The following is a 16,541-nucleotide window of genomic DNA, read 5'->3' on the forward strand; positions in this document are numbered from 1 at the left end:
TTGCATAACACATGCTGCAGCCCATGGGAGACCCCCAGTGTACCATTTCCCTGGGTACCTAAGTACCATATACTAGGGACTTACAGGGGTACATCAGTATGCCAATTGTGGGGTATAAGATGTACCAAAGCAACTAAATTTAGTGGAGAGAGCACAATCACTGGTGTCCTGGTCAGTAGGATCTCAGCGAAAACAGTCTAACCACACTGACATCAGGCTAAAAGTGGTGGTAACCATGCCAGAAATAGGAGACTATCCTACACCCAGGGCATGTAAAACTGAGTGTGCTTTGGGGGCTGCAGCACTGGTTGTGTACCCTGGGTATGACAAAGTACAAAATGGCTTCCAGCCTGCTACTGCAGCCTGGAAGAGCAGTTTTAAAACTGGTAGTTAGACTTTGCCATTTAAATCAATGGCAACGTCCCCCTTCCCTTAACAATTTGTATTTCTCCCCTAAGGAAGGCCTATGGAGCCCTTAAATAAGGAGCTGTATATTATTAAGTAGGACATAAACTTTTAATATATCCTAACAGCAAAACGTTTAAATTGTTGTGGAAAAGTTACTTGCCCTATTGGCTAACCCAGAGTTACCAGCTGACCTCTCAGACCAGCTGACATCTGAGTGGGACTACTGAAATGGGTTCTTCATGGTATCAAATTAATCGTGGCATTAACCTGACTTGATGCCCAAGCAATTTAGTGTCACTTATAAGGAAAGGTAACGTTTATAAAGTTATCACTTTGTTGCCCATTTTGTCCAGTGGCCTCACACAGTTGCTGGTCTCCAGACAGCCTTCAGCCCATCTTGGGATTGGTGTGGATGACTCCCAGGCTCAGGAACAATAACAGCCTGCTACACGGAGCGGTGTTACTTCCCCTTGCAAGAAGCCACTCAGGGTGTTGGCCCAAAAGGTGAGTTTCAAAGGCAAAGCCGCCTATAGTGGGCAAATGGAAATCACATTCCTGAGGGATTGCTCTTTTGTTCAGGTAGACAGGCTAGTGGCAGGAGCAGAGAAGAGACCAGTGCTCACATTGGTTTCCCACAGGTAGCCACACCTCTAAGGTGGGATACTAAGCTCCAAACATCGAAGGAAGAGTTAGTACGACCTGGGAATGGACAGAATAGTGCATCCTGGGATTGCAAGATGCAACACATAGCCAAAAGGTGTCACAGAATGGGAGGGATCCAGGTAGCACATTGCCTAGTGACCGCATCATCTCCTAGGTCACTTTCTAGGCAAACAGTTGACACTCTTGGCCCCCAGAACCTCAGAACACGCTGCATCTGGAGAAAGGATCGAAGATGGACTATCCTGCTGACCCTTGGACCTGTCAAAAGAGGTGTCATTGCCTGCTGGACTGCATCTGCTGCACCTAGGGCTAGCAAAGAGGGGAACTGTTCTTGTCTCCCCGGTTCTTGGAAGAGTCACTCCTGAGCCCCAGACCAAAGGAGTAACTCCAAGGGTCAGTCGAGTTACCCCTCCCAAAACTAGCACTAAGAACATCAAAGTTGAAGAACCCCATTTCAGCAGCCACTTTCTAAGAATTGCTGCTGGTGCCCCAAGAGACCAGTCCTCAACAGCCAGAAGTTGTCCCTGAGTCTGCTCAACACAGAAGTTTGTAAGTCCAGATTGCCTGCCCAAAATGGACACCAATCTTTAGCAAGGGATACTGCTGAAACAGCTGTGTATGGAAACAGTAGAGCAGCCACAGCTGACCTCCTACTGACTCAAAGAGGGCTTTGAGGGACACAGACCTTTGTAGCCAGAATTGCCCCACCTTACCCGTGGACTGAGGAATAACTACAAAGACACCTCCTAGACTGCACAGCACCCAAGGCATCTTTCGGCAACCTCAGCATCCTGCATCCCCAGCATCAGGTCCACTCCTTTGAAGTCTATGGCAGTCTTGATATAAAGTGTGAAACTGGACTTGAGACTGCTTTGGCGGCTAGGTAACTGTATAGATACTTCGTAGTGGCTCCCCTGTCCTTTTTCCTGTTGGATTTGGTCACCCCAGTTGGGCCGAATAGCCGAACACAACTCTTTCAAACTTTTCAAATGTTTCTAAACTTTGCTGTTACAAATGCTTGTTTACGCTTTGGAGTAAAAACCTCAGATTTACAATTTACTTTAAAACCTATATCTCCAGGAACCCTCCTGTGGATTTTGTTTATCTTGATATGTAAAAATGTATACAAATATAATGTTTTTATAACTTGGTGTCAAATTTCTTTTGTTTTGTATGACTTTCTTATTTTGTTGTTTGGTGTTTCTAAATGCTTTACAATTCCTTTGTTTAAGCCTTGCTGCTCAAAGCCATAACTACCCAGGGTTGAACTAAAAGTGTTATAAATGAGCCTGATTGGACCCAAGAAACACAGCCATACCATATAATGCACTACAATCCACACTCTCTGAACCTTGTAGGCCTCAGGTGGATCCATGCCACCTACAACTCTGGACCAGCATTGTTGCTTCTAGCATCAGATGATGCCCTTGACCCCCTTTGTCACCTTTCACACCTTCATACGCTTCCTCTACATGGTAGGTCCTTTGTGCGCCATTTTGATTTTTTATATCAGGATGATATCTGCTTGAGGGTCAGGATGAGATCTTTCTCACTGATCTGCTGTTTCCTAGAGCTTCCATGCTTTGTCCCCAATGCTGGCTTTTTTAAGCTGTCACTATAGAAGACATTTATCAAGACCAATTGATATAGTTTCATGTGAGCTCTGAAATATTCTTATATCTGTAACACTCAGACCTCTACAGCAAAATGTTTATTTGCTCTGTTGTAAATGCTGCCTCAATATATCTTTGTGATGGGGTCCTTACTGTTAATTTCCCAAAGTTTGTCTTCCATTGTGGCAACGTTTGGGTGGCGGTGTGTGAGAGGACACAGTGGCGTAAAAAAACTTGAAGGCATCCCCCTTCAAAATTCATGGAGATTTCACCTATCTCAATCAATTTACAGCAACCTGTAGTTGTGGTTCCAGGAGGCCAACCTGCTGACTGGGCTTTCTCTTTTATTCTCTGAAAGGCTAGACTTGAAGCATTTTTGCCTCTTTCACTTACACATCGATTAAATAAACTGGGCTCTAACCCAGGGTGTCTTAGCTGTTTGTACTTCATCTGGCAGCATCAGCCCATGTATATGTGTAATTGTGTGAGCATTCTGACTAATTCCAGTAACAACCAGGAAACCAACAACTTCATGTTCATCCTGATCTTTTGTTTATAGTGCATTCGATATTGGGGCTGTTTGAGTCTACATACATTATCTTAGAGCCTTTGAGACAAGACCCTGTATCCGTGAAAAACCTTATGGTTTACTTGGAGAGGACTATTCTCTCACATCTTTCGTACACTAGCTGTAATTCCACTTGTTATCCCAAAGCCTTGATTGTCCACGATCTGAGTCTCCATTCCATGGCTCTATATGTTTTTGTTCTCAGACCTAATGCTGTTGGCAGCAGAGTTACATAGACCTCCTGTTTGAGGTTGTGTGTTTGGTATTACACTCTTGCCCTTGATAATTAACTTGTCTGCTTTTTTCCTGCGACGCTAGCTAAACCTAACATAAATATGTTATATAAAAATACAAAGGAGCAAATGTTAAGCTGTTTAATTTGCTCTGAGCCACTGTTAATTATTGGGGCCACCTTTCCAGTCCAATTTTTCACTATCCTGTCTTTTTGAAAGAAGTCCTCAAGCTTATCTCTGGTCTCTTCCCACTGTACAGCAGTTTACTTCCTAGCTAGGTTTGCTATACACATTCTACTTTGTACATACAAAAATGCTCCTATCGTCCACATTCTACTCGTACTTTCCTTGTTTAGACCTTCCTTCCCAATTAACTCAACAGACGCTGTCCTAAAAATGAACTTTTACTTGTGAACATTTTTTAATTTAGAATCCTGAAGGCCTCCTGTTAAAGCAGTATGCATAAATGGGAAGAAAGGCAAGTACCATTATGTTTTAAGTCCTCATTCCGACTAGAAAAGTGTTCACATCATGTAATTCTTTATTGTATTTTTTGGCAAAGAAGGATATCCTTTCTTGGTATAACTTAATTTTACTTAAAGATGGTTGTGAAATATCAGGAACTTTATTTTTTTCTCTGTAGGGTGAATTTGTTAATGAATATGTTGGCGAGTTAATTGATGAAGAAGAATGCCGGTTGAGAATTAAACGAGCTCATGAAAGCAATGTTACAAATTTTTACATGTTAACAGTAACCAAGGTAAGATTTATTTTGCGTCATTAATGATGATGTGTGTTTACTCTTATGTTGTTTTGAAACTTCTCATTTCATCTCTTGGTGGCTTGAAGATCAATTAGCCGTCTAGCTGACTGAAACCCAGACCTACTGTATCTGTCCTCTGGCACTTCAGTAGATAAGACAATATCACACTGAAAGTGTTTCACAGTAGTGCATCCTTGACCATCTACAGCAAGCAGTATAGTCCCCAGCTTCAAACACAGACAGACACAACCTTATCATTAAAGGTGGCACTTTTAACACTTTTACTGTTCAATATTACTTAGTTTGTTCCAATCTCAAGGATTTCAGATGTGAATCATGGCCAAGAGGCAAACGGTATTTAGCACATAAATATTGTGTGAAATTGCTGGAGGAGTATAATTTCAGAATCCCCCACAAGTCCACACCATATATAGCTGCAGCTTCAGTCTTTTACTTCATGCACCTGCAGAGTATTTGTAACTGATATCCAAAGATATGATTGTCCCAAAAACTGCACCACAAATGCTGTGCCCATACCGGCTTGTTTTTTCCATCAAACCTTGCCGCTGTATTTAATCCAGAAATGGGGTTTGTTAACTGCAGCAGATTTTCTCTTTGGGTGATCTCTCATAACCCCAATCATTGCTTTATCTGATAGAGACTTCTAGCTGCAGATTCCTTACCTTAGAATTTCCTGGCGTCAGCTTGGAATCCAGAATTGTTATCAACGTTTTTTTGAGTCTCTGCAAGGATGACATCTAGGAAGATGGGGTTCAAGCTGTGTGGTGTGTGCTATCGCGCAATGTCGGTGACGGACCCCCATCAGGTATGTCTCTGGTGCCTCGACACAGACCCCCAACTCCAAGTCGTGTTTCGACTGCCGGGCCATGGCCCCGAAAGCTTTGAGAGAGAAGTTTCTGAAGCTCATGGTGGCCCGGCAGTCGACTTTGGTTGGTGCAACTCCTAGGAGCTCACAGTCCCTATCGAGGAGGAGGTCGCAGGGCCGCTCTAGGAACCCTAAGTCCTCTTCGTGGCACTCGAGATTCTCCAGGCACTCTGGGAAAAGGCACAAAAAAGAAGAAGTCCAAGCGGACTTCGACTACGGCATGCTCGTCGGCTGACAAGACGTCTTGGGAACGTCGACGTTCCAGACACAGTTCCTTGGAACCGATGCCAGCACTGACTTCAGGTCTCCCCCCTTTCCGGAAGCCAGAGTGACCCCTGCTCAACTCAAGGAGTTTTACGACGCCATGAGCCTCATATTTGAGCGAGCCGCCATAGCTGGTGTGCCTTTGGGCCCTGCGATGTTGGCAGGGGCCCCATTGGATTCCACGCTGGCGGCCGATGCCGATACCAGATCCAGAAGGATGCCGAGTGCACACAGTCAGCCTCCTCTGACATTGTTCCCGACGTCAACGGTGGTGCAAGCCCCATCCTCATTTGCGATGATCCGGAACAATGTCGTATGACGACGATTCCATTTTCGATGGTGCCGACAGGGGCCAGATTAGTGCCTGAGGCTTATTTTGATCAGCCAGGTACAGGTGAGGGATGGGAGGGCTCCCATGACACTTTAGAAAATGGTTTGGAGAATATGGACTGGTATGAGGAACTAAGGGAAGTCAGTGGACTGGATACTTCTCCAGATACTGGCATGCTCCCACCTCCTACTGTGGCTATGGAGGAGAGAGCTTCATATGCTATGGTGGTGCGTAGGGCAGCTGAGGTCTTAGACCTAGACTTGCCTACAGTGCCAGTCAGGACTAACCTCCTGACTGAGGTGCTTCAGCCGGTGGTTTCCACATTGGAACCATTGTTACCCTTTAACAAAGCCCTCACTGATGTCCTGCGGAGGACGTGGTCCAAACCCAGCACAGGGCCTCTTGTAATAAGGACAATCGACCGCCGCCATAGGACCAGCTCCTAATGATCCTAGTTTCCTTACCCAACACCCCACCCCAGAGAGCTTGGTCGACCAGGCCTCCACTTCCCATGGTGCCTTCCCTTCCGCTCCCCGGGATAGTGAATCCAAGAGGGTAGATCAGCTTGGAAAAAAAATGTTTTCTTCCTCCAGCCTGGCATTGAGGTCTGTAAACACCTCATGCCTATTAGGCTGTTTTTCCCCATAGATAATGGGATACGGTGTCGCAGGTGCTTCCCCAGGCCCCAGAGGGCGTGCAGGACACTCGCTCACAAGCTGTTGAAGGTGGGAGAGATGCAGCAAAGTTTACAATACGATGTGATTGGGCATGAACGACTCGCTGGAAGGGGGGTTTCTTCGATGGTGGCCCTTCGTCGCCAAGCCTGGCTCCGTACGCCTGGCCTTTCGGGGAATGTCCAGGCAAACCTTATGGACATGCCCTTCGATGGCTTGTACCTATTTGGAGAAAAGGCAGACTCGGCGCTTGAGCGGTTCAAGGGATCTCGGGCTACGGCCAAATCCTTGGCCTCTCTGCACCAGCTCGCCAGCAATCTCCCTCTCACCTCTTTTGAGGCTTCGGAAGGTGTGTGGTACCACTCCACCCACAAATCAGCCTCCGTCAGCTCAACATCCAGTATGAGGTGGTGGTACCTTCAGACCCAGAGGGTCTAGCCAGAGGTCAGCCACTACCCGCCCCCCTCATCCACAGCACCCAAGTCCTCCTAGTATGATTCTGCAAAAACACTTGTGTCCAGTTGGAGGAAGGATTCAATTTCATCTTCCTCTCTGGTGGTCCATAACATCGGACAAATGGGTCTTGCAAATCGTATAGAAGGGCTATTCCCTCCTGTTGCTGTCTTTCCCTCCCACTTAGCCTTGCTCCCCAAGAAAGTTGCAGCTCTCTTGCCCAAGGGATCCATAGAAGAAGTCCCAATGTCAGAAGCAGGCAGTGGTTGTTATTCCCGCTACTTTCTGATTCCCAAAAAGAACAAGGGTCTTCACCATATTTTGGATTTACGGGATGTCAATCTCTTCCTCAAAAAGGAGAAATTCAGGATGCTCACTCTCGCTCAGGTCTTCTCTGCCGTTGACCAAGGAGACTGGATAGTAGCGCTGGTCTTGCAGGATGCGTATCTCCACATCCTCATCCCGACTGCCAACAGGCGTAACTTGCAGTTCAAGGTGGGCCACAAGCACTTTCCGTTTACTGTGCTTCCGTTCGGTCTCACCAGTGCCCCTCGGGCATTCACAAAAGTGATGGCAGTGGGAGCAGGTCATCTGCGCAGGATAGGAATTTCAGTCTTCCCCTACCTCGACGACTGCCTGTTGAAGTCTCCGACGCCCCAGGCTCTCGTCACCCACCTTCAGACTATGGTAAACCTGCTGCATTCGCTAGGGTTCACTATAAACGTGCTGAAGTCATACCTGACACCCTCTCAGAAGCTTCCTTTCATCGTAGCTGTTCTGGCTGAGCCCACTGCGTTAGCACATGGAATTCTGGTCCTGGACATCTGTCAGGCAGCAACATGGACATCCCTGCACATGTTTACCAAGCACTACTGCCTGGACAGTCAGGTCTGATGGGATGGGCATAATGCCCATTTGATCCTGCAGGACTTTTTGGTCTGAAATTGTTTCACAGACCCACCTCCAGATAGGTTTTGCTTTGGTAGCTATTCTAAGGTAAGGAATCTGCAATAAGAGGTCTCTATGAGTGGAGCAAGTTACCTACCTTCGGTAACATCTTATTTGGTAGAGACTATCTTGCCACAGACTTCTTACCTACCCACCTATGATCTATGCTCTGTGAACGAATTTCTATGGACAGGGCTTTCCGCTTTCAGGGCCCTAGATTTCCACATCAGTGGTCAGTGTTCCCAGTGGTTCAAGGTTCTTCTAGCACTGCAATACTTTTTGGCACTCGTCATCACAATAGAACTCTAGTAGATTTGAGTTACAAGGCACTCTCAAATAGCAGAGGTACACAGTTCTGTCCACATTGTAGAAATAACTGGGGCTCCCAGGCCTTTTTCTCGAACAGTGGTGCAGCCCCTTCTCGTGTTGCAGGAAATTGTCTTTGGCCCGTCTCACCAAGATTTCTTAATCACTTCTCTTTGTTAGCAGCATTTCCCGCTTGCAAGAGAACCTCCGGTAACCCTGTTGAGCAATCTGTCAGTTCTCTACCTCAAAGTAGGTTCCAGGCAAACCCTCCTGGCAGACTTATGTGAAGTTCCCAGGTTTCTCGTCCCAAACCTGTTAAGGGGAGCTAGTGGTGGTTATCATATCCCTGATGCACAGTGTTTTTCTGGGCCATCACTGTATGGAGATTCCAGATTTTGTTAGAGAATTTGGTACAGAAGAACATTGGCTGAAAGTTTCTGCCCTATTTTTATGCCAAAGTTACAGACAATATTTGTATTTTCCAGCATTAAGCTGTGAGATGGATTCTCAGCAATTCCTACCCTTTTGCTTATTTCTTTCAGACTGGTTCATGCATGGTCCTTGTTGTGAGTTAGAGTTGGTGGGAATCCCCTGTCTGAAGGAACACTAACGAAGGGTGCAAAAGAAAGGGATGCTGCCCCACTTAACTACCTAACCTTTGCGACCTGATAGATACAGGGAAAATGGACTGTCTTGCATCCTCGGTCATATCACTGTCAGTTCTCTACAGACCAGTAAACTGACTTTAGTCACAGTAAGGAGTACAGTACGGTAGGTGCAAATGGTGTGCCCCTCCATACCACAGAACACAGATCTGGCTCGCAGTCCATGTCACAGAAAATACTTTAGTGGCTATGCATGATTGTTGTGTGAGCTAAGGAGTGGGATTAAAAATCTACAGAAATTGCTGAGATGAACTTGAATTAGAGGGAGACGTTCCCCAACACCATGGAGGGGATCGTTCTCCAGTTCTCCATAACAACAGCAGTTTAGTCCATGCCTCCAATCGAAGATTTAGTTTATCCAAGCTCATAGGACTGCCTTTACACCCAATGCAGGCTATTCTGTTAACAAGCCAGTAGCACAGTTCAAGCCTTAAATTTACTCTCCATCAGTGCTAGATCAGTAGCCCTTAATAATTCACTGAACCACAGTGCAGAGCTAACACCAATAGTGCAAGCATTATTCGCTCAGTCACTGTTGGGCCAGAAAAGTCCCTCACATGGTAATGGACGTGTAACCCTACCCTCAGTACCTCAACTGTAATAACTTCTGAATCCCTTATGCTGATTTTTGTTGTCATGGGTGAACATGGATCGTGCATGTGTGCCTTGACAAAGGCCTGTCTCATGGATTGTACTCTTGTTGGCCAGGGAGGGGTGTCCAGAATGCTTCTCTCAGTGGTGAAAGGCTACTGCCTGTACCAGGAGTTAAGCAGCACAAGCTTAGTGATGGTATCAGTATCTGATTAGTAATTAGTGTAGTGGTTTGTGAAAGAGTAAACAGACCTTTTTACCTGCATCACTGAAATAAGACCTACAGACTCACTCATTTTAAAGTTCTGCTGCTGTGTGCTTAACTCACCCTTGGCTTACATCAGAATGGTGTGTATCTCTGTGCAGTGCATATGTGTTATATACATGTGCTGGGTATATGTGTGCCTGCGAAAGGTACAACACATAGAAGCTTCTAGGTCTACCTTTTGAGACCCAGGGCTAACAGGATGAGCAGGAGGTAGAGTAATCCCACCAGACAGAATTGTGGATTGCTTCATTCCTGTGAGCTGGGTTTGACACACTGGAAGTACAGTGCAGTATGCTTCAACGGTTTCTCCTTTATTCAGATAGAGGTCACTGGATTGGAGCCTGGACACATCTCAGACAAGAGATGGGGCTGATAAGACAATCATGAAGAGTGTAGCTGAGGCCCTGCAATATCCTTTTGATATACTTATCACTATGGCTGACATCCAGGTGTAAACCTCTAGTTACCCCCATGGACTGTGTTGTGGAGCTAGCTGATTTAGAGTTGCTCCTGCTCTGTCAGACTGCTATTTGGAGGAAAGGCAGGGCAAAGAAGAGGTCACTTTGAAAGGAGTCAGACCCTCAACATAAACTTCAAAGACTCAGACTCTAATTCACATTTGGTATCTTAGATGGGCAGCTCATGGCCCCTAAAATTGTCAACTTCTCAAGCAGCTAGTCGGATTGTGCGAGGAGAAGCTTTGCCAGACATCTGCCAGTGACCAGGACTGGGGACCTCACTCCCATACCTCACAAAAGGCCTTGGACTGTTTGACCCACACTACCACTGAGAGTCATGTTTTGAAGGGATACTTGGGCCAGATGCTCAGGATCCATAGTAGGTCGGGCCCCGGGACATTAGGAGTAAAAGGCCTCAAATCCCATGGTTGGGCCCAGAAGTGTCCGCTTGCTCTATGGCCCTCTGAATGGGTTTCTGAGCCTTTGATCCATTTGTGGCATTGTGCATTTCTAGTTTACACCACTAGTACAGTACGTTGCAGTTCTCCAGTATTGAATCTTTCATAAATTCATATGCTTGAATTATTCCCCCTCGTTGAGATGGGAGTCCCTGGTACCTTACTAAGTGGTGTACAATATATTAACAGGCTTAAAATGAAGGTAGAATTCAATTTTACAATCTATCTATATTCTTTGTTAAGAAAAGAACCAAAGTTATGCATTAACCAATCAGGTGACAGCACCCTCTAGAACCGTCACCACAGAGGCTCCAGTTCCTCAGATTTTCGACAGCACGTCAGGTGATAGAAATCTCCCTGAGCTCTGCTTAGTTTTTTTGCTTCAGAATACAACTTCTACTGGATACTTGAAACTTCTACTGGATACTTGACCGGTCAGCTTTAAGGTTTATTCTTATTACAACTTGAAACACTCTGACCATGTCAGGATCTATATAAAAGGCTTTTTTAAGTCATGCAGCACCTGTGGCAAAAAGAGACTTTTATTCAGAAGACCCTCACAGAGAGTGTATTTACTGTCTACATCCACATCATAAAGTTGTGAACTGCAAAATCTGTAGAACTTTCTCACAAAAAAGTTTTTAAAAACAGAGAAAGAATACTCCTGTGGCTACAAAAATGTGAATCTAAGGAGGCATTCTCTGATGAAGGGAGTGATGACGCTTCAAAGACTGAAAAATCCCACATGAGAGGAAGATCGTTGGAAGTGGATCCTTCAGAGCCCCACAAAAAAAGCACCTAACAAATCTTATGGAAAAGAGATGGTGCCACATAAGAAATCCTCCTCAAAAGTATTTTCTGAGCCTTCAACACCGGCTACCATAGAAAGTTTTGTCAAGAAAATTTCAAAATCGCTTCCGTCTACATCAAAAATGGTTTTGGTAAAAATACAAAGATTTCAAAAATCTCCTCACCGTCGACAACATCTACCTCCATGACTCCAACTTTCACAGTGGCGGCGCCTTTGATAATGTCCTTATCTCTATTATAATCGACGTCCATTGTTTCCTACAGGATCACGGCAAAGCCTTCGTCGTTCAAGACATCTAAGGAGGTACCGTCGACGAGCTCACCACTGAGACCTATAGATACTGGGATATCTTTACCGTGGACAATTTCATCTTGGTCGGCAACGCTACTATCGACGACATCATCGTCGATAAGACCACCGTCGAGGACATCATAGTTGACGAGACCACTGTCAACTCCATCGTCGACAAGACCACTGTCTGCGACACCACCCAGTGTCGACGACGCCACCATTGACGACATCATCATTGGTCAAACCATCGTCAATGACACTATTGCCTACATCATCTTAACAACCTTTGATACCTGTTCCTGGTCTGTCTCCTACAGACCAGCTGCTGCGTCCAGAGCACACTTCACAGAGTAAAGTTACACCATTTCCACCTCATCATGTCTTAGATGACGAATCGGAGGAGCAGGGCCTTTTTGGAGTAGCACATAGCCCCTGCGAGTTGCACGTTAAGTGCCAATGATGATCAAGACAATGGCCAATATTACCACTCTGGTGTTTACGTACCAGAACGTGCAGCACAGCTACCAGCCCCGTCCATCACAGCTACCAGCCCTGTCCATCACATAATATTCAGGGTCGGACAATCCAAATGCCGCAATATTTGATTTTCAACTTGCAAGCAATGCTGCAGGACTTCTATAAATGCTTTACCGAACCTGCTCAGTCGGCACCTCCATCACAGGCCTAAACACCAGCGAGGTCACCTCACCAAATTCTGCCTACTCATCCTACTTCGCTATCCTTTTCAGGGGCTCCGCTATCTACACTACCATTTGCGGATCCACCGTCAGATGACTAACATACATCGCAAGATGAACAGGAGGAAGAAGGAGAATTAAGAGACTAGGCCTCCACATCTTCAGAGTGGGACAGTTACATCATACAACCACCATCACCACCACAACCGCCTCCAGTGGACTCCCCACCAGACGACATTGGTGGTTTTCAAAGTATAATGGAGCATGCAGCAAAAAGGTTTCAATTACCTCTAAGCAGACAGATTGTTTCCTAAATGATTTTAAGGAACCCAGAGAGAAGTCGGTGAAAGCAATACCCATAATAGATTTCATCTGGCAGGAGTGTGTTCATACAATGAAGAATCCAGCCACCATTTCAGCAATTATGCCAAGACTGGATAAAAAATATAAATTACCAGACAATGCACCAGCTTGTTTAATCGTACACCCGAGATCAGACTCTGTTATAAGTCAAGCTGCGCAGAGGCGTTCCAAGAACCCATCACTCACAACACCTCCTGATAGAGATGGGAGTCGTCTTGATTCTATTGGGAAAAGATTCTCTAGTATAGCAGGGCTTACAGTTCGTGCAGCAAATTCTCTTGCGATTCTAGCGAGGTTTGACAGACAAATGGGATCAGACTTGTCCCAATTTATAGATCTTCCAGATGATTTGAGAGACGAAGAAAAAAAGATTCTTCTAGAAGGTCAGAAAGCTTCCGCAGAAATAAGATTGTGCAATTGACATCTCCACAACTGGGTTTCGACAGCTAGCAGGAGCAGCTGTACTCAGAAGAAAGGCCTGGCTAAAGGCCACATCCTGTAGGCCTGAGGTGCAGAGTAAGATTTTGGACAAGCCTTCTGATGGTGAATCATTATTTGACAAGCATATAGATGACGCCTTACAGGCTATCAAGACTGATACGACACATACAGATCTCTGCGTACGTTACAAATGGATTGACCACCTTTTTGAGGAGCCAGAGGTTGGGGTACCTTCTCCATTCTGGGAGGGTTTCAGACTTATAGGATCAATATCAACCCTACTGAGGACCGTTTCATCCTCAATACTCTCAGCAGTATAGACAACCACCTGCTGCAGCCTACAAGCAACCAGCTAGAGGGAAACACTCCACCAGAGGTCGAGACTCTTCCAGGAAACAATGGCCTAACACCAGCACAGGCTACCCCACAGACCAAATTACCACGTACATTAGGAAGTCAAATCTCCCAATTTTTAGACCAATGGGCTACTATAACAATGGACAGATTGGTCCTATATGTCATATCTCGGGGGCACATTCTCGAATTTATCCACAAGTCGCCAAATCACCTGCCCAAGGGTCCACCCCCTCCACGTCTAAAACAACTATTGAAACAAATCTCCCTGATGTTATCAAAAGGAGCAATAGAAAGAGTACCGTAGGCTCAGAAGGGACTGGAGCTTTACTCCCGTTTCTTTCTGATAAAGAAGAAATCAGGAGATTGGCGTCTGATATTGGACCTGCGCCAGCTAAACAAATATCTGGAAACAAAAACTTTTTGGATGCTTACTTTACAGGACATTTTGCACCTCCTAGACTATGCAGACTATATGACATCTATCGACCTCAAAGATACAGATTTCCATATACCCATTCTTCTAAATCTTCGAAAATATTTAAGATTCCAGGTGGCCGACGCTCACTTTCAATTCAAAGTGCAAAGATGCTAGCCCCAGTGGTGGCACATCTCAGGAAAAAAAGGAGTTCAGGTATTCCCATACTTTGACAACTGGTTGATCTAAGCACTGTTACCACAGTAAAACACAGAGCACACAAACATATGCCTCATTGTTCAACAAGTTGGGTCTCAGTACAAACCTTCAGAAATCTTCCCTCATTCTGAAAATGGAGATAACCTTTCTGGGATCAGTTATCATCACCAGCACAGACAAGGCAAAACTCTTGTTAGACAGAGAGATGAAGATGCAGCAATTCGTCCACAAACTAATCAAAAGACAGTCCGTTTCAGTTTGGATATACAGAGCATTCCTAGGAATGCTCTCTGCTTCCATCCCTCTGATTCAAAACTTCAGACTTCACATGACACCGTTGCAAGAGGAGTTAGACAAGCAATGAAAACAATCTCAGGGTTCCTTCAACGACATCCTACAAATAACAGACATGAAGTCCTCCATCGATCAGTGGGCACAGAGGAAAAACTTGTAAGAAGGTCTAACTTATCTGTCCCCAATAAAGGACTACGTAACAACAACAGGTGCATCCCTACAGGGTTGTGGTGTACACTTACAGGACCTTTCCATCAGTGGAAAATGGGACAATCCCGAAAAGAAAAAGCACATCAATTACCTCGAGTTCAAAGCCATAGCTCTAGCACAATGATCGTTCCTTCCCAGAATTGCAAACTCTTTCATGCTCATAAGAGCAGACAGCACTATGTGCATGCACTACTTAAACAAACAGGTGGGAACGAGATCACTGGCATTGTTGCATCAAGCACCAGAGATTTGGCAGTGGGCAATTCTCAACAAGATATCTCTCAGAGCGGAACATCTACCAGGAGCATCAAATGTGATAGCGGACACACTGAGCAGATTGTCCTCAACCTGCCACGAATGGGAACTTGACCATCAGTTACTGCAGAACATATTCAGCCAATGGGGCAAGCCGAAATTAGACCTCTTCGCCACCACGAACAACCGCAAATGCCAGTGCTGCGCAAGTTGGCGTCACCAAAAAGATTTGTTGGGAGATGCATTTTTCGATCAGATGGTCGAACATATTTGGTTATGCTTTTCCCCCAATTACTCTAATCCTGTGAGTAATTCGCAAACTCAAGAGGGAATCATGTAGTATCATTCTCATAGCCCCCAACTGGCCCAGACAGTTCTGGTACACAGAGCTTCTCCTCCTATCGGAGCGTCCACACATGTAGCTGAGGCCCAGTCATACATTACGAACAATGCACCTCGGCCAGATCCTGCATCCCAGTCCGGGGCATCTACATTTGACAGCTTGGCTCCTGAATACAATGAGTTTCGAAACATAGACATCCCATCATATTATCGAGAAATGAAATCTGGATAAAGCAAGGGCAGATTCCACAAGTAAATCATAAATTAAAATGGAAGCGTTTTTGCTATTGGTGCCAGCAAAATAGCTTGAATCAGCTTTCTTCAAATCCGGAACAGATTTTACCATACCTTTTACAACTAGCAAAGTCTGGACTCTCACACTCATCCCTAAGAGTTCATCTAGCAGCAATATCCTGATTTAGAAGAGAGGATAGAACACCATCTCTCTGGGCCTCAAGGATTATTAAACAATTTATGAAAGGGCAGTTTAGAGTTTTCCCCCCAGTGAAGACACCACCACCTAAGTGGCATCTTAACATGGTCTTGACCCAGCTCGTGAAAGCACCTTTTGAGCCTATACATAAAGTGGAACTAATATTCCTTACAGGGAAAACTGTACTATTAACTAGCTCTTACATTGGCCAGAAGACTGAGGGGCTTATTCTAACTTTGGAGGAGGTGTTAATCCGTCCCAAAAGTGACGGATTTACCACCAGCGGTATTACGAGTCCATTATATCCTATGGAACTCGTAATACGGCTGGTGGTATATCCGTCACTTTACCGTCACTTTTGGGACGGATTAACACTCCTCCAAAGTTAGAATAACCCCCTGAGTGAGGTACAAGCTATTACTATAAAGGAACCCTTCATGCGATTCAAAAAGGACATTATTCTCCTTAGAACAAATCCTAAATTCATACCTAAGATCCCATCAGATTTTCATTTAAACAAACCCATTATTCTAAGAACATTTTTTCCAAACCCTCAGTCGCCTGCAGAACTGACACTTCATACCTTAGATGTTAGAAGGTGTTTACGATTCTACTTGTATAGAACGCAGCAATTTCGTAAATCAACCCAGTTATTTGTCACTTACGGGAACTTTAGAAAAGGCTTTCCAGCAACCAAAGCCGCTATAGGAAGATGGATCACGGAGACCATTCAGTTATGCCATGTTAAAGGAGTAGAACCATTAGCAGATAGAGTAAAATCTCACTCTACGAGAGCTGTATCCACATCAACAGCTCTTATTTGCGGGTGTGTTGATACAACAGATCTGCAGAGCAGCAACAT

General features: G+C 45.1%; 1 protein-coding gene across 3 annotated transcripts in view; it reads left to right on the plus strand.

Moving 5' to 3' along the window:
* NSD3 (nuclear receptor binding SET domain protein 3) overlaps positions 1–16,541 on the plus strand; it is a 1,432,226-nt gene that overhangs the window by 1,066,635 nt on the left and 349,050 nt on the right. For all 3 annotated transcript variants that reach the window (XM_069214018.1, XM_069214019.1, XM_069214020.1), the window contains one exon: positions 4,129–4,245. In XM_069214018.1, the coding sequence (XP_069070119.1) occupies positions 4,129–4,245 (117 nt within the window). The remainder of the gene's footprint in view (positions 1–4,128; positions 4,246–16,541) is intronic.

Source organism: Pleurodeles waltl, chromosome 11 (assembly GCF_031143425.1).
Source record: "Pleurodeles waltl isolate 20211129_DDA chromosome 11, aPleWal1.hap1.20221129, whole genome shotgun sequence".
Taxonomy (NCBI): Eukaryota; Metazoa; Chordata; class Amphibia; order Caudata; family Salamandridae; genus Pleurodeles; species Pleurodeles waltl.